The sequence below is a fragment of the Callorhinus ursinus genome, unplaced genomic scaffold, assembly GCF_003265705.2.
Source record: "Callorhinus ursinus isolate GAN/ISIS: 27379988/994484 unplaced genomic scaffold, GSC_fseal_2.0 scaffold5, whole genome shotgun sequence".
NCBI lineage: Eukaryota > Metazoa > Chordata > Mammalia > Carnivora > Otariidae > Callorhinus > Callorhinus ursinus.
In genome coordinates, this window is record NW_027397067.1 from 33862143 (window position 1) to 33880161 (window position 18019).

The 18019-nt window shown below is 39.4% G+C and overlaps 1 protein-coding gene across 1 annotated transcript in view; it reads left to right on the forward strand.

Annotated features, from left to right (window-relative positions):
• Positions 1-871: 871 nt before the first annotated feature.
• Positions 872-18019, forward strand: part of CA13 (carbonic anhydrase 13) — a 32418-nt gene continuing 15270 nt past the window's right edge. The window contains exons 1-3 of the mRNA XM_025871482.2: positions 872-1101; positions 5081-5278; positions 12707-12825. Of these exons, the coding sequence (XP_025727267.1) occupies positions 1065-1101; positions 5081-5278; positions 12707-12825 (354 nt within the window). The 5' untranslated portion in view covers positions 872-1064. The remainder of the gene's footprint in view (positions 1102-5080; positions 5279-12706; positions 12826-18019) is intronic.

Here is an 18019-nt window from a genome sequence, read left to right on the forward strand (position 1 = left end):
ATCTGGAACAGTAATAATAATCCTGGCAGGTTGCAGAGTTCTCTTTATTTTTCACTCTGAGCCCAGAACACCCACTACTCCAGGACAGAAATTCAAGGCTCTGCAGTCAGTTCAGCTCAGCTTTCAGCCCTAGGACAGCAAGCTTACCATGCATCCAAGACAAGATGGACTGAACACCTTCCTCTCTGCAGGGACAAAAGGGCAGCAGAACTTCTGGACCAACAATCAATAATCAGGTTGGTTCCCTCATTCCTCAAGCCACAGCCTGTGGAGGTGAGAGTCAGGAAGGCGACAGGATGAATGGGCGGGGGAGTCAGGCTGGGGAAGGGAAGGGACATTTGTCCCTTTTTAGTAGGAACTCTCAGCCCCTATTAGCTGGGAGACCTGGGGCAGGTTACTTAGCTTCTCTTAAGCCTCTGGGGCAATCTCAAAGGAATGTTGAGGGTCTAATGGCAAAATGTGGCTAAACGTCTTGGTTCAGACACTGGCTCTTGAGAAGCCTTTAATGAATAGCCGCTACATTATTTCTGTGGCCGTTGCCATTGTCATTATTGTTTTGTACTTGTAATCACCACCACCACTACTATCAAGGACTTCACCTCCACCAGCAGCCCCACCTTCCAGCCTGACAGCTTCAGGCCCAAGTGATTCATTTATTCCCAGGATAGCCCTCAAAGCAACACTTTCCGGGGTGACTACTCAGAAGGCAGAAAATCCCCTCTGGAAACCCTTCTCTCTTTCTTTCCCTCCTTCCACCCTTCCCCCTCTGCCTCTCTATCAAACCCGCTCTGGTTCTCTGGAGTTCAGACTCGCGCCCCTGGACCCAGCTCAGCTCCACCGCCCCGGGTCGCCCTCACACGTGCGGGCGCCTTCCTGCACGCCGCTGCCCCCTGGCGGACGAGGTCGTTAGCGCCCTGGCCCCGGAGTTTCAGCGCTCCCTTTCTGCCAGGAGGCTGCGGGCGGACCCTCCCTAGGCTGGCCACCGCCTTCGCCAGCTCGCGCGCCTGCCCCGCTCGCGCTTCTCACAGGCTTGCCACATCCCTCTGCCTCCCACCCGAGGGACCATGTCGCGGCTCAGCTGGGGTTACGGCGAACACAACGGTGAGCGCTTTCTGCAGATCCGAGGGAGGGCTTTGCCCAGGGGGTGGCTGTGGGGGACAGACCCACACACTGCTGATCCTGCACTTGCGAGAAACTTTTTGGTTCCTCTTTAAATTGGGCAGCTTTCCCCAGAGCTGAATGCAGGAAGTGGAGGGAAGGCTTAGTCTTGTGTAGACGGGAAAAGCGTTATTTGGAGGGTGTTGGTCGTGGGGCTGAGAGTTGGTGTGCGTTAGCCCTGTGAAGACTCCCAGACCCCGAAATCTTCGTTACATGTCCATTCACTTTCTTTGAAAAGCCGAGGACTTTCCGTAGTAACAACTACTTATCAGTTAAAGACACGGAGATTAGAAGTCTGATGACATACTTTAATGAATTGAGGACAAGTTCACTATTCACTTGGAGGAAACAAGTCATGGAAAACATTTGAAGCTATACTTAAATTTTAATAATTGAATTGCAACCCTGAAGATTTAAGTTGCCTTCTTGGCAACCAAAATACTGCAATTTTCTTAATAGCTGTTACTATGAAATATTGCCATGGCAGTTTGGTACTGTTAGCTTTAGGAAGATTTAAGTTCTTTCTTAAAAAAAAATGAAGTTATACTTTGGGCTACTTCTTCACTCTTTCTCCCTTTCCCACACTCATCCTTGCAGAGACAGAGGATTATTCAAATTTTAGCACGTTGGTGAACATGTATTTATTGATGGCAGTGTCAGTAATAATAAGATGTATACTTCTTCTATATACTAAATCATCAAAATAACCATTATTTGAAATAACTGCAAGAAAAAAGCAAGAAAGTCTGACAGTGACTCACTGTCAAAATTAGATCTGTGAATCATAACAATAATAATAATACTTTCTTGGATTAATATATATATTATTGAACAGTACCCTACAGTCAAATTTTACAGAAAAGCTTCTTTTCTAATTGTAGCCTTTTTGAAGTTATGATTAACTTGCTAGTTTAAAAATGGCAGCAGGTGAAATTTAGAACTTTAATAATAAAAGGTATAATTTAGGTGAATTTCTTTCTGACTGAAACTATAATTATAATCTCACACTTTTGCTACTTTCCAATTTATGTTTGGGAAAAAACACAAAACAAATTTCTTTTAATTTCCCGCTCTGCTGGAATAATTTTAATTTTTGTTATTTAATAGTTACTGGGTATCGACAGTGCCCTCATTATAGTTAGGAAGAAGAAGGGTATTTTCAATCAATGAGTACTAAGTACTCTTTACTACGTTTATATGTTAGAAAATAGTGGCTCCAATGGAGCTCATCTTCAGAAATTTAAAAAATCTACCTCTGAAAAGCCACTACCAAAGAGAGATTTTGTATTTCTGCTAAGAATTTATAGGGCCATTTCCTGCTTTTAGATAGCTTTCTGAGGACCGTGCCTGTAGGTAGATCAACTGTGCCAGAATCCTACTGGAAATATGTTGAATCCTGACTGGGCAAGTTTGGTTGCTTGTTTTCTGTTTAGACTAACAGAAGCAGTGAATGAGCAGATAAAAGGAAACTTAAACTGGGTATAGTAACGATGATAAAATGGAACACCAAGAGTTGAGGCATTGGAGGGGGGACCACCTTCACCAAAAACATTTAAGTTCTTGCATTAACCTGTGATAGTTTTATTTGTTCAGTTTAGGGAATGTGACACTTACTGAAAACTACATGTCTCTATAGATATTCAAAAGTTCTTGAATCAATGGAAGATTCACTATATATCTCTACTTAAGAACTATGTTTGAATGGGTTTAAAGTTGGATGTTTTGGAAAATTTTTTAAAAAGGGGCCTCTTTAAGAGGCAGGGAAATGAACCCACTATGGTGGTTAATAAATGATACTGAATAATTTATGCAAAGTGGGATTATTTTTATTTTATTTTGGATTGCCTCTACTTTTAAAAATTATTCTTGTTATAAAAGACTGGAAATAGGAGAGTAAAGGAATTAGGAAGAGAAAGAAAAAGTCAACAACATTCTGTGATATATGCATCACATATTCAAACTAATTCTCATCAGGTTAGGTCATACTTGGCGACAGTGAGATAGGAAACTTTTTTCACTTAAAGCAAGGACTAGATTGTGCAGAGAAAGAGTACTAGAAAGGTAAACTGGAGTAGTCAGTAAATCAGGAAATGTAATGCATTTTCTGTAATAAGTTGTAGGCAAGAACTTTTGATGTTCAAGTTGCTTTGAAGTCCAAAGTGTCAGATTCGCAAGAGAAGAGCTTTTAAATTGTGTGTGTGGTTGTTATATATTCATGCTCTGACTTTTTGTACCTGAAGCATATGTGAAGGAAAGAGCTTAAGCTTTCTCCTTTGCAAAATTGAAGAGTAATAAGGAGCATTAAATTTAGAGATTGAAGCTGTTGATAATTGCGATGCATTTTTGAAATTTCATTCTAAATCTTATCTTTAAAAATATTTGTTATTGTCAGTAACAAATGTTTAATTGTCATGCTGTGTCATTTTATTAAGTACTTGAATGTTACAAGTTAGTGAAATAGGGAAAAGCTTAGTCAGTAGCCCTGTGCTCTACCGCCCTGGTGGTAGCTGTGTAAATTGCAGGCATAGTAGACATAATTGAGTAGTCCCTATAGGTTAGAGGTTCCCTGAAGCTGCAATCTTGCTCTTGGTTTTGGAAGGCAGAACGTGAATCAAGTCTCCCAGAGAAATGAAGAGTCGGGACAAGGGAATTGCCCACTTACTGGTTCATGTCAATTTACCAAACATGTGTCCAACTTGGGAACTAGATGCAATTTTGACTTTTTGAATAGAGGATCAGGATGACAGTTGTCTCTTGTGTTGGAATTCAAGTGTAACACTGGCAAAATAACCACAGAAGGACCTTCTGAAATGTAGAAAGAAAGAAGGAAATTGTTACCTGACTCCTCTGAAGATAATCAACAATATTACATTTCCTGACATGGTGCAGCCATTTTATTTAGATTATGCTGTGTGAAAAACTTATGTATTTCCTTAGTATGCCTGTTGCACATCAGAGGTAACTGAGTTGAGGCCTGGGTGACGCCTGAAGACACCAGTGAGTGATAGAAGAAAGAAATAGGGATAGCATTTTTAAGAACTGCACCCTTTTTTTGCTACACAGCTTTCTTAGTTCCATTAATTCTTTCATCCCATGAACTTGTTGACTGCTGGAGCTACCACAGATCATTCTTGGACCTGAGACTAAATCTCATTGTTTTCAGTGATGAATTGTGCTGTTGTTTGTAGTTTGGTAGAAAGGTACCTTTGGAAAGTACTTTTTTTTTCCTCTAAAGATGTATTTATTTTAGAGAGAGAGAGAGCAAAAGAGAGCACATGTGCGTGGGGGTGGGGGAGCTGCAGAGGGAGAGAATCTCAAGCAGACTCCCCGCTGAGCAGGGAGCCCAACAGACATGGGGCTCAATCTCATGAGCCATGAGATCATGACCAATGAGATCATGACCTGAGCCAAAACCAAGAGTCGGACACTTAACCAACTGAGCCACCCAGGCACCCCTAGAAAGTACTTTTTAAAACTTACATGCTTTTTTGGGCCCCTGGGTGGCTCAATTGGTTAAGCGACTGCCTTCGGCTCAGGTCATGGTCCCAGGGTCCTGGGATCAAGCCCCGCATCGGGCTCCCTGCTCGGCGGGAAGCCTGCTTCTCCCTCTCCCACTCCCCCTGCTTGTGTTCCCTCTCTTGCTGTGTCTCTCTCTGTCAAATAAATAAATAAAATCTTTAAAAAAAATAAAACTTCCATGCTTTTTCTCCTTAAGGGTTAGTTGAATGCTGCAAATGAATTAAGGCAAACCAGGAGGTTTTCATACCCATAATAAAAACAACTAGTCTTGTAAAAAAAATTAGATGTAAAGGTCCTGAAGATGAAGATCTTACTCGGTTTTCCTTTAACTCAAGCACAGTGCATTTGTTTGGTAAAGGAAATAACTTATTTAGTCCTTTTCTTTGGGTCCTATATATTTAAGGTCCTATTCATTGGAATAAATTTTTCCCTATTGCTGATGGGGATCAGCAATCTCCGATTGAGATTAAAACCGAAGAAGTGAAATATGACTCTTCCCTGCGACCTCTTAGTATCAAGTATGATGCAAACTCAGCCAAAATCATCAGTAATAGTGGCCATTCCTTCAGCGTTGACTTTGATGACACAGAGGACAAATCAGGTTGGTTCTTTTTTTTTGGTGGGGCATGAGGGTCTTGGATGATTGGACTGTGATTTCTTATCTTTCATATTTAAAATACCTATGCATTGTGTGTTCCTTATCAATACTTTGCTAGAACTTGTAATAAAAATTTTTTGACTATTTCATGAGATAATGACTTTCACACTGTGAATGTCATGGACCAACCAAATAAAACTTTAGTTTATTGGTTAATTTGATAACTAAATGAAGTAGAAAAAGAGAATTTCCTTAAGATGAACATTTAATCCTTCTTCAAGCATATCTACTACCCAAGGAATGGATGATATCCAGTTTAAAGTTAAGATGAGAGAGAAGATTAGAGAGAATTGAATTTTGGAATACTTTTTTTTAAAGATTTTATTTTATTTATTTGACAGAAGAGAGAAAGAGAGAGAGCACAAGGAGGAGCAGGGGGAGAAGCAGGCAGAGGGAGAAGCAGGCTCCCCGCTGAGCAAGGAGCCCCGTGTGGGACTTGATCCCAGGACCCTGGAGTCATGACCTGAGCTGAAGGCAGACGCTTAACCGACTGAGCCACCCAGGCGCCTGAATTTTGGAATACCTCTTAAGGCTTCTGACAAATTATTTTTATTTTTAGTCTAGTATTAGGATGTTGCTATATTCGCTCTATTAATGAAAAATATAGTTAAATTATAAAAATCCTAAATTGGAAGAAGGTTTTCACTTATTCATTAAGCTCAGATTTAGGTTAGTAATAATATACTGTATGTGACACTATGTTGTTAGCAAAAATTATAAGCCCACAAAACTTCTCATATTGTCAAATTCATAAAAGATGTATTTTCATCAGAGCATTGAGGAAAAATGCACAAAGAAAGATCAATACATGGTATTTTTAACTTTTGGGGGAAGAGGGGACCTTGCTTTTTATATACTATATTCAGTTGTCTTTTCTTCAAGCCCTCAGTTTTATGAATCTGTATTAATAGATATGGTTGGTGGGTACATTGTAAATAGTCCAAGGCTTCTGAGTATAAAGTTTATACCACCCATAATCATAGTTTGGTACTGTTTATATCTCAAACATAAAAACTTGAGGCTACCCACTCCTAGTTTTAGAATAAAAAGTGATTAAATGCACTTCACCTAAAACTTTAAGTTTTTTTTTTAAGATTTATTTATTTTAGAGAGAGGGAGAGAGAAAAAGAACACATGAATGAGGAGAAGGGCAGAGGGAGGAGAGAATCTCAAGCAGACTCCCTGCTGAGCATGGAGCTTGATCTCAGGGCCCTGAGATCATGACCTCAGCCGAAACCAGGAGTCAGACACTTAACCGATTGAGCCACCCAGATGCCCCCAAACTTTTTTATTTATAAATGTGGGCAGCCTCAGTCATAAAAAATTCCTACTCTAATTTGCTTGATGATGATCTAGGTTTCCTCTCTCCCTCTCCCTTTTCCCTCTTCCTCTCATTTTCCCTCTACTTTGAGTTAACCCAGGGGAATCAGTTTGTCTGTGTTTCCAGATTTGACACTGTGTCTGTGATTGGTAGTGTGTGCCCTCTCCCCCATGTGAAGGTCTCTATCCTATCTAGATCACAGTGAAATTACCAGGGTTAATTGGAAATGTCTGTAAAGTACTTTGTACCCTCTGAGACAGAAACTACATAAATATGGGTCATGATCCTCATTCTTTTCTCTCAAGATAAATTAAAAGAGAATGTTTCATGGTGATTCTGGGTGTTAAATCAGTGAAAAAGTAGAAACCACTATAGTTAAAATAAATGGTTGGCTTTTCTTTTTCTTTGGTAAACTATAAAAAAACACAAAGATACTTTCTGTAGCAAACCACTTTGATTTGAAGAAGACAGTTTCCATTTTGTAAAGAAGCCATTCTTGACCAAAATTAACTCTGAATCCCACCAATCAAGAAAGCACAGGCATGAAACCTTCCTCATGGTCTTTGCAGGCCTTCTTTGTCTGGGAAGTTGCATTCCGTGTGGTTAACCACTGGTGCGTCACCCATAGGAATTTTAATAAACCTTTAAAAAGGTGGCAGGGGAGCCTGGGTGGCTCAGTCGGTTAAGCATCTGCCTTTGGCTCGGGTCATGATCCCAGGGTCCTGGGATGGAGCCTCACATCCGGCTCCCTGCTCAGCAGGGAGGCCGCTTCTTCCTCTCCCTCTGCCTGCCGCTCTGCCTGCTTTCGTGCTCTCTCTCTCTCTGTCAAATAAATAAAGTCTTTTAAAAAATAAATAAAATAAAAAGGGGGCAGGAGGATATGAAATATTGGGGGAAGAAGTCCTGTTGGCCGTGGTAGGGGAGAAATAATCTGATAAGGAAAGACAAGGGCATTCTCACCTTACCTTCTGGTCTTTTTGTACTCAGACAGGATCTCAGCTCTGGGAATCTCACCTGACTGGCCCCACAACTCCTCTGGTGGCACCCCAGGCTTGTCCTATGACAGAACTTCCCGTGCTGCACTGTAACTGCCAGTTGGTTCTCTTTCCACTCAGCTCAAGACTCCCTGTGGGCAATAGCTATGTCTTACTCATCTATCTAGCATGGTGCCTTGCACACAATAGGTACTCAATAAATGTGTGTTCCAGTTAAAAACATTTTTTTTTTTGGTATGATGCTTCCTGGAGGACCTAGAAAATTGATATGGCATTATGGTACAGGATACATTAGCCTACATAGGTGAAATCCCAATAAAATTACAAACCGCCAGAAGTCAATTCATATTTACCATTTGACACCTAAGTATTAGTGGATTATTCATTGTTTGAATGTTTAATTTTTAAAGGCTGTTGTTTTTATATTTTAATAAATGAGGGTTCCTGGCATAGAGTAAGTGCTTAATAAATATTAATAACTACTAATAATAAAGCATAATACATAACAGGCCTGTATCCTTACCATATACGAGGTATGTTGTGCTGCAATTTTTTAAAGATGTCAAAAGGAAGCTGGTTTCTCGTTAAGAAAGGCCTCCTAGGAACACCAGTGACTTGATGGATTCAGTGCTTACTCTTTAATTTTCATCTCTAGAAATTATTAATTTCTTAGTTACAATCTAGTTATCAAGTTTTAGTTATGTGGTTCTAGGTAACTACCTGAAATCAACCAAATTCACAAGATCTGAAGTTATACATTAGAAAAGAAAAAAAAAACCAAAAAGATATGGGGGAAGGATACCTTAGTTGTGTGATCCCTCCCAGAAGCCAAGATCTGCAGGAAACTGAATTGGTGATCTGTGACAATGTAGATATTACAAAGCCTTAGTGTAATGATGTTTCCCTCACTAGACTGTAAGTTCCTTGAGGATAGGGATGATCTTACTCAGCATCCCATACTTAGTATTGAACACAGTTGCAGGCCCATAGTAAGCTCTTCAGAATCGTTGAATGAGTGAGCAATGAGAGAGTAACATGGTGCGCATATGCTCAGAGCAAGAGAAGCCAGACTTAATGAAGACTTTCCTGGCTCCATAAAGAATTCAGGCCCCAGTGACCAGAAACATTGATGGCCTTGGTATCTCTCTCATAGTATAATCCTGGCAGATTTGTGCTGTTTGGTTCCTCTTTTCCTATATTCCAAGCAAGATACAGATGTGCTATTCACTTAGCTTTACTTCACAGAAATGTTTACCACACAGTGATTAGGCTATGACTTTCATTAGATTCACAGTCATAAGAACATGTTCTTTAGTGATTCCTAGGTCACTTACTCAGTAGCCACCTTATAAATCAAAGTTTATGGAGAAGTGCTTCTACAGATGAGGTCTTTTTCCTATTTTATGTTCATGGTATTTATCGCTGCAGACACTGTCGTAGGCACTAGAGATACAAGAGAACGAGACAGATTCTGCCTTAAAAGAGTTTGTATGCTGGTGGGATAGACAGTAAATACATGCGAAGATAAGTGTGTTAATTTTTAGACTTTTTTTCTGATTTTGTTGCAACCCTGCTTATCATTTAAGGCCACTGACGACAGTGTAGTTTCAGAAAATGAGTAGGATTAGCAAATTTCTAACAATCTAGAAACATTTCTAGTTTCACAACATTGTTGGTCTTTGTAGCATATAACAAATGACAAGGACCCTTTTACTAAGATATTAAAAATTTCCCAAATTTTTATGGCATTTAACTCTGGTTTATTAATCTCTGTAGACCTCTTATATGAGTGTTTTATTTGGAAGAGATTTAAGAAAAATTCTGAATGGAAGGATAAGTGGACTATACTTGTATACCAGGTGTGATTTTTGGAGAAATGATTATTCATTTTCAGATATAAGATGGAGACAATAATATTTATTTACTCATCTAGGTTGCAGAGGAAGATGAATGATTTGACACATGAAAACACTAAGTCATTCTCCTTAAAAATAACTTTTGTTACCATTATTCATTTTATACTACAGTTTCATTATTTTATTATAGACTATCTCAAAGTCAATGATAAATTAACCTTACTATTTTGACTAACTTTTCCCCACCTTGTGTTTCTTCAGAAGAGCTCTGCTCCAAGAGAATGTTTTCTTCACAAGTAGACATTTGCTGATCATGGTCCCAGTTTGGGTATTTTAGTGGAAACACTCAGATGTGGAGTCCAGATATGTAGAGTGTAAGGCAGTCTTTGTTGCTTAACTAGCAGATCTATGCTAATCTGGCTTTAAATCCTGGATTCTGAGTAGGCTTTCCAGAGATCAACCATTATTCTTGGATGTTTCCCTAACCATGTGTGTTTTTGGTATCGCTTTCTTTCTCTTGAGCCAGCTTGTTTGCATCTTCTCCCAAAGTTAATTCCACATTGATTACTCAAGCTCTCTAATCTGCTTTTTATGTTTTTTTTTTTAAAGATTTTATTTATTTGACAGAGAGAGACACAGCGAGAGAAGGAACACAAGCAGGGGGAGTGGGAGAGGGAGAAGCAGGCTTCCGTGGAGCAGGGAGCCCGATGCGGGGCTCGATCCCAGGACCCTGGGATCATGACCTGAGCAGAAGGCAGACGCTTAACGACTGAGCCACCCAGGCGCCCCTGCTTTTTATGTTTATATAAGGAATGACTTTATGTTTCAGCTCAGGTCTTATTATGCTACAGTAAGAAAAAAAAAAGGACAGAAGAATTGTTGATTTCTTTGGCAATTATCATATGATGTTATTCATATGTGGAATTTAAGAAACAAAACAGATGAACATAGGGGAAGGGAAGGAAAAACAAGATGAAAACAGAGAGGGGGCAAACCATAAAAGACTCTTAACTATAGAGAATAAACTGAGGGTTGCTGGAGGGAAGGAGAGGGGGGGAATGTGCTAAATGGATGATGGGCATTAAGGAAGGCACTTGCCATAATGACCACTGGGTGTTATATGTAACTTATATGTAAGTGGTGAATCACTAAATTCCACTCCTGAAACCAATACCGATTTCTTTTCATTTGTAATGCCATTGCATCCATGCTGTATGGAGTCACTTAGGGAAATGTGCCTTTTAAATTAATTTATCTGTGAATCATCTTTGAAACTGCTTGTTTAAAGACAGATCAAATTTTTATTCACTCATTCATCAAATATTTATCATGCATCTCCTCTGTGGTAGTTACTGTGCTTAGGTGATGCAACCAGCAGGGACCGAATCGGAGTCTCTGCTCTCATGAACACTGTTCAGTGGGAGTCTCAAAACACTAAAACTACTCTGTTTATAACAGTTTAACTAACAGAAGAGCAAGCCCTAGAATCTGATGTAAATGCTTCTTCTCTTTTATTTTTCAGAGGGCTTTGGAAATAGCTATCTTTATTTATTGTAAAGAAATCTGGATCCAAATGAATCTAAAGAAACCTCCAACCATTCGACCTCCCAAAAAGTTTTTATTGCAAAGGCTCAGTTTTTTTCCTTGGTAGTTTTGATAATTGTGGAAGTTCAAGAACACCCAGTCTAATCTCCTAATTAAAAATAGACAAACAAACACAAATATAGACAAGAAAGCTGATGCCCACAGAGGCTTCCGTGAGTTTTGGAAGATTACATAATTCAGTAGCTGAGCTGCGACTATTCCCAGGTTTGTTGATTCCAACCACACTAACTCTTAATCACTGATGCTCAACTTTAGCTGAGTAAAACTGAGTAAGGAAAGAATGAATTCAGTTGTACTGGTTAATACAACTGGATCATTTCTCTCCCTCAGTATAGCTCAACGAGGGGCATGCTTTAGGCAAGTGTATTTTCCATTTTTTTTTCCCTTGCTGTGTCTAGAAAACTGCATGTGATACACCTTAACATCTTTTGCTTCTGTAGGCTCCCTGTGGAACATAGGACTTGAACTCACGACCCTGAGATCAAGAGTCACATGCTCTACAGACTGAGCCAGCCAGGCACCCCATAACATCTTTTGCTTCTTATATAAGACAGATCATTCCTGACGGATTTTGAGATATCTCTATCTCTGCATCTCTCTTTACCTATCTGATATCTCTGAAGAGTAGGGTCATTTAAATCAAACTATTATTAAGGCTGCATCTCACAATCTAACACTTCCATTGGATGTTGATGGGAGATTAGTAATGCATAGGGCGTATTGAACATTCAGTGCTTTCTTATCCCCCCCCACCATATCCTTTAAACATGCCCAATAAAAATTAATTAGGAGGAGATGGTTTAGAGCTATGTTTTCTCTTAAGAAGCTCTACCATATACTTAAGATATGATTCTGTTGCCAAAAAAAGAGTTAATTTTGTCCTGTATTCCAGGTTTCCCTGGAAAGATAGAATTCAAGTACAAAAGATGTGCTTACTTGGCCAATTTTTGTAGTAATCCTAACAACAATAAAATAGTAATAATAGCTAACATGTTCAGCATGCTGATTGTGTGCCAGGCAGTGATAAGTTCTTTGTATTCAACTTTTCTTCTATTTTCAAAACAGTATCAGGAGGAGGGAGCATTACTATCTTGAGGCGACAGTCATAAACGCTAAAGCTTTGAAGTTAGAGTTGACGCAAGATCACACAGTAAGAGCACAAGCCTATGTCTTCTCAATGCTGGATGGAGCCTGTTCTCTAACCATAGTGCTGGGCTGCTCCACCAAGTTCAAGGTGGCCCTCCTTACATACCACATCCTTATTCAGAGAGGCTGGCATCCTCCAATAAACAGACCAATTCTTTGCTTTTAGGAACTCCTAATTTCTTCTGCTTTCTAACCCCTGTGTCTGTTGTGATTTCCCAGATATCCCATAAAAATCTGTATTGTGGACTCTCCAATGCTTTAAAATGTTTGTTTTCATCCCTCATATACCTAAAAATTGTATGCCTTTTTACAAACTGAATGACACATTTGTAAAAAATTCCTCGGAGGACATTGGCATGTTGAATAATTCGGGGAGATGATGTGGATTGTAGCAGCATGTGTAAATATTTTTTTTCTTGCTAACAATTTAAAATATGTTGGTGTTTAGTTCTGCGTGGGGGTCCTCTCTTTGGAAGCTACCGCTTGCGACAGTTTCACCTTCATTGGGGGTCTGCTGATGATCACGGCTCTGAACACGTGGTGGATGGAGTGAGATATGCTGCAGAGGTAAGCCATCGGACATATATTCGTGATTCAGTGGTTTCCTAGGTGGTGGGATTTGACTCTTGACTCCAAATTAATCCTGAGCAAATTAGGAATCAGTGTCTAAGATTGCTTTATTCCATCAATAGGAGAGTTTATCAGTATGAGAGCTATAAATATGGTCCTTCTGAGCCTTACACCAACTCTGAGAGCTTAGGGTTATCGTGCTCCTTCTGGAAATGAGTAAACTGCAGGTTTGGAGAGAGTAAGTAACTTATCCAATTAGGAAGCAGTTGAGATGGATTTAAACTCAGGTCTGTCTGATACCAAATTACAAACTCTTTCTAGAATATCTGTTGTGTTTCCTGAAAGTCCAGGAAGAAGGCAGAGAAAGAGACATTTGATTTGGGCCCAACTGTGGTCCAGACACAAGTGAATACTAATATCATATTTTGTAGAAGTGATAGTAAATGGTAAAGTTCCTTACAGGGAAAAGAAACAAAGACAAACTCTCCTAAACTCTGCATCACCTCTATATTTACAGGTATAAAAGGGAATCTCTGTTAATTATTGAAGTCATAACACAATAAAGCATTCATTGACTTTTTTTAATTGGGAAGTTACTCCTTTATAACTATATTCATTAATAATACCCTACTTTTTCTAATCCTCTGTTAAATGACAAAGCATAATATACTTCAAGTTTTAATACTGTTAAATATTGCTAACACCCAACTTTTCCATGAGATGAAAGTGAATTATTGTATGACGCAACCAAAGCTTTTTAAGTGACAGTAATTTGGCTTGTGAGTTTTCTAGGTGAAACAGCATTACCAGGCAAGTAAAGTTCTTTTTCATTTTCTCATGGTTACTGAGTTGTGGAATTTAGACACTCCTTTATAGTTCTGCTGTTCAGAGAAATCCAACCAAGAGAACTTTCCAGTTTTGCTCTTCCATTAACATGTACATCTATTCTTTGAGCCTATCAACCAAATCATCCATTTGTCTACTTAAAACACTTTTGTTTGAAGCCAAGTGCTTAGGGTATTTTCCTGTTTTCAGGATGGGGGAATAAAATGTATATTCAAAGTGTTCCATGGCACAGGATAAAAGATGCCAAGAATTAGAAAGTGGGACTCCTGAATCTGTATGGTGCCTCAGTTTATATCATCTGCTGAATAGTTTTCATGTTGCTTTCTAAAGTTTTGTGTTCTGAATTGAACACATTGTTCTAAATCTGGAAGGTTTTGTGGGGATTGAGCTGGTTTTGGATTATGGCTTTGTAATTTTCCTACGCAACTAAGAAAAATAGTTACATTGCTTTATGGTGATACTTTCTAGTGTCATAAACTTGAGAGTATACTTTCAGAGAAGTTTTATCTGAGCTGGCAAGTTGTTTCTTGAAAAGGGCACTCCTATCCTGAAATTTTCCAGAGGCTCAGAGTTCTGACCTGCAGAGCAAGAGACATCTTTATAGACTTTCCTTCTTGAAGTAGATAAAGCTTTGACTGAAGTTTCATACTTCAGTCAAATTATGAAACACATATTCTTTAATATGTGTTTAAGGCTTTTTCTTATTTTATTTATTTGTTCATGGATTCATTCACTCTTTAAGAATTCACTGTGACCCCCACTATGTTGCCCATCTTTGTCCAACTTACTCTTGCTCATCCTGAAGGGAGTGCTGGAAGGAAGTAAGGATGAGCCAGGGAATGTTTCCCTGTGAAGGGTCCCTCAACCCTAAACCTGAAGGATGAGCAGGAGTGAGCCAGGCAAAGGAGATAGCAGGGGCCCTGCATAGACTCATGTGTGAGGACTTGGGGTGGGAAAGCACGTCACATACTGGAAGAACAGAGTGGCCAGTGGGATTAGTGCATGAAGAACAAAGAGGAGAGATGCCAGAGGTAAAGTTGGAAAGGCTGGAGGGCCTGATTTTATGAAGATCAATCATGGTAAGGCTTGTGAACTTATTTCTGAGTGTGGTGGGAAGCCATTAACTGGCTTTTAATCGTGAAGTGATCATATTTGCATTTTAAAAAATATTCATGCTGCAGTTTGAGAATAAATTGGGTTGAAGCAGGAGTGAATAAGTGAGTCAGCGAGGAGGAGGATTTTGGGGAAGTTCCAGGTAATAGGTGATAGTGCAGTTAATTAGAGTGCTGCTAACCAGTGCAGTTTTGGTGGGATTTGTTGATTGATTTGGTTTTGGGGGGGGTGGGCGTTATTGTTTCTGGTTGGAGATAGGAATGAGGATGGAGAATGAGGAAGTCTGGGTCAGACCTCAGGCTTGGTGGGGTGTTAGAGGTAGACAATAAACACATAAATAAATGGTGTATGGTAAGTTCTTTGATAGGAACAATACCATGGGATCTGGTAGTGTGATTGAATAGTTAGGAAAACTCACCATGAGAAAATCTAGACAGCTTCTCAGCAAGTGGGCAGAGCAAATACAGATGACCTCAGGCAGAAATGAAGTTGGCATGTTTAAAAAGCGAAAGATGTCGCTTCTGGGATTAGAATTAATGAGGGAGAGGTTATGGGCTGTGTCCTAGGGAGGCAGGCAAGGACCATGCCTTGTCGGGCTTTGTAGGGCAAGGTGAGAAGTTTGGAATTTATCCTTGATGTATTGAGACAAAGACAATGGAAGATTTTGAGGAGGAGAATGTCATGTTCTACTTTATATTTTATAAAATATAACTAGCTGCTGTGTGTAAAAGGGGTTGGGCAAATGTGGAAACAGGGAGACAAATTAGAAGGTTATGGAAGTATTTCAAATGAGCAAGGATGGTGGTTTGGGCTATGGGGGTGGTGGAAATGAAGAGAATAGATGAATCCAGGATATGTTTGGGAAAGAAAATCAGTGGGACTTGCCAGTGAAAAGGGTGTCAAGATTGAAGGAAGAAGAAAGAGGAGTCTAGAAACACTCCTAAGACTTTGGCTTGTGCAAACATGAGGATCGTTCTGCCATTTACTCAGATGGGTAAGTCCAGGGAGGAGCAGGTTGCCTAGAGAAGTTGACACATTAAGTTTGTGCACACATTAAGTTTGAGGTGCCTATTAGATATTCTAGACTCACGTTCAAGAAGGCTGTTAGGTATACAGACCTGGAGTTTAAGGAAGACGTCCAGGCTGGACTGGAGGTATTTGGGAATCACTGACATTTGGTTTCAGGCTCAAAAGAATCCCTTTGTGCTCATCTGTAGAAATGATTCTTAGATTCGTTCTTCCAGCCACTTTTGTACCTAACTTCATGACTATCATCGAGTTGTACCCTCTTAGAAAATAAAAAGAAGAAAAGAAATGAAAGGAAAAAACCATTTAAAGTGTACCATGTAAAAACTTAATTTTGGGTCTAATCTGATGATTTGTGACATTATACAGAGAGATTAAACTGATCTAAATCATGGAAAACCTTATCCTAAGAGGTATGTATCTATAAAAAGTAGGCTAATAATCCACTCCATATTTAAAACTTCATCTGATTACAGTTTGTACAGATTATATAATAAGCATATTAAATATGTAGTTGATAGTAAAACTATAATTTTAACATTAACGGTGATTTTTGGCATGCTAAAATAATTTACATATCAATAGTATGCAGTTAAAAAGGCTAAAGTTGAATAATACTATTATTTAGAAATTATTGGGGTACCTGGGTGGCTCAGTGATTGAGGGTCAGACTCTTGATTTTGGCTCAGGGTCCTGGGATCGAGGCCTGCATCAGGCTCTGCCCTCAGCACCAAGTCTTCTTGAGATTCTCTCTCCCTCTCCCTTTGCCCCTCCCTGTGCTCATGCTCTCTCTCTCTCTCTCTCTCTCTCTCTCAAATAAATAAATAAATAAATAAATAAAATCTTTAAAAAAAAGAAATTATTTTCCAACAGGGAAGAAACTTCTCATTTCCATTTTTTTGTGGCTATGACTTCTTGTCATTTGCTTAAATCAATGAGGCTGTCATTGTTAGTCAGGAAATGTGAGTTTGTTATTTGTTTGTTTGAGTTTTAATTCAAATACAAATGCTGGGGCACCTGGGTAGCTCAGATGGTTAAGCGGTTGCCTTCAGTTCAGGTCATGATACCTCGGTCCTGGGATCGAGTCCCACAGTGGGCTCTCTGCTCAGCGGGGAGCCTGCTTCTCCCTCTCTCTCTGCGTGCCACTCCCCCTGGGAGTGGGGGAGTGAGAGTGCTTGTGCTCTCTCTCTGTGTCAAATAAATAAATAAAATCTTTAAAAAAAAACCCCAAAACTCCAAAAAACCAAATACAGACGCTAATACAAGTGATATCATTCCCTCTGAAGCTATTTGTGCCAGTTAGGCAAAATGTGTGGGAGAGAGAAAGACTTGTTTGGGGAAAAAAAAAATTTCTTGCTCTAGTTTCCCATAATATTCTAAATAGGTGCTGTTTTTTATTTATTTTTTTAACAATTTTATTTATTTGAGAGAGTGAGTAGGAGCACAAGTTGGGGGGAGGGGCAGAGGGAGAAGCACACTCTCTGCTGAGCAGGAAGCCCAATGCTGGGCTCGATCCCAGGACCCTGAGATCATGACCCGAGTTGAAGGCAGATGTTTAACCAACTGAGCCACCCAGGCACCCCTAAATAGTTGCTGTTTTTTAATCAGCAAAAGGATATAAGATTCATCTCTCTTTAGTTACATATTCATTTTCTAATCAGTTGTTGTGAACCTAAAGACATCATTTCACATCTTTTTATATCTTTGGTGTCATCTCTTACTAAGTGAGCTGATGGATTGGCATAGAGCCATTTAAAACAATTTTAATGTTCTTTTCAGCCCCTCCCTTAGAGTGGAATGTCTCTATCTCATGTAAGCCAAATGAATTTTGTTTCATCATCCAGTGTTTTCAAGGTTTCGTTCCTCCTCCAACTCTCTCACACCAACTTAGAACATGGCACCACAGGGATCCACCTTTGTATTTTCGGTCTGCATATCCCACAACTTTCCTTGATTGTTTATAGATGGTGGACTATTTTATAGTTTTGTAGCTCATGTATTTATAGTTGTGATAATTCTTATTTATTCAGAAATTCCCCCATATTAGTTGCCTATAAGATATGAAGTTATATTTAAAGCGTGGGATTAAACCCATGTCTTTGAACATACTCAGTTCTCTTTCAAGGGACAGCTAGGAAGGTGATTTGTGCATGAAACCCTTCATATGTGTTTCCGCCCTGAGATGCCAAAAGGATTCACTGAAAGG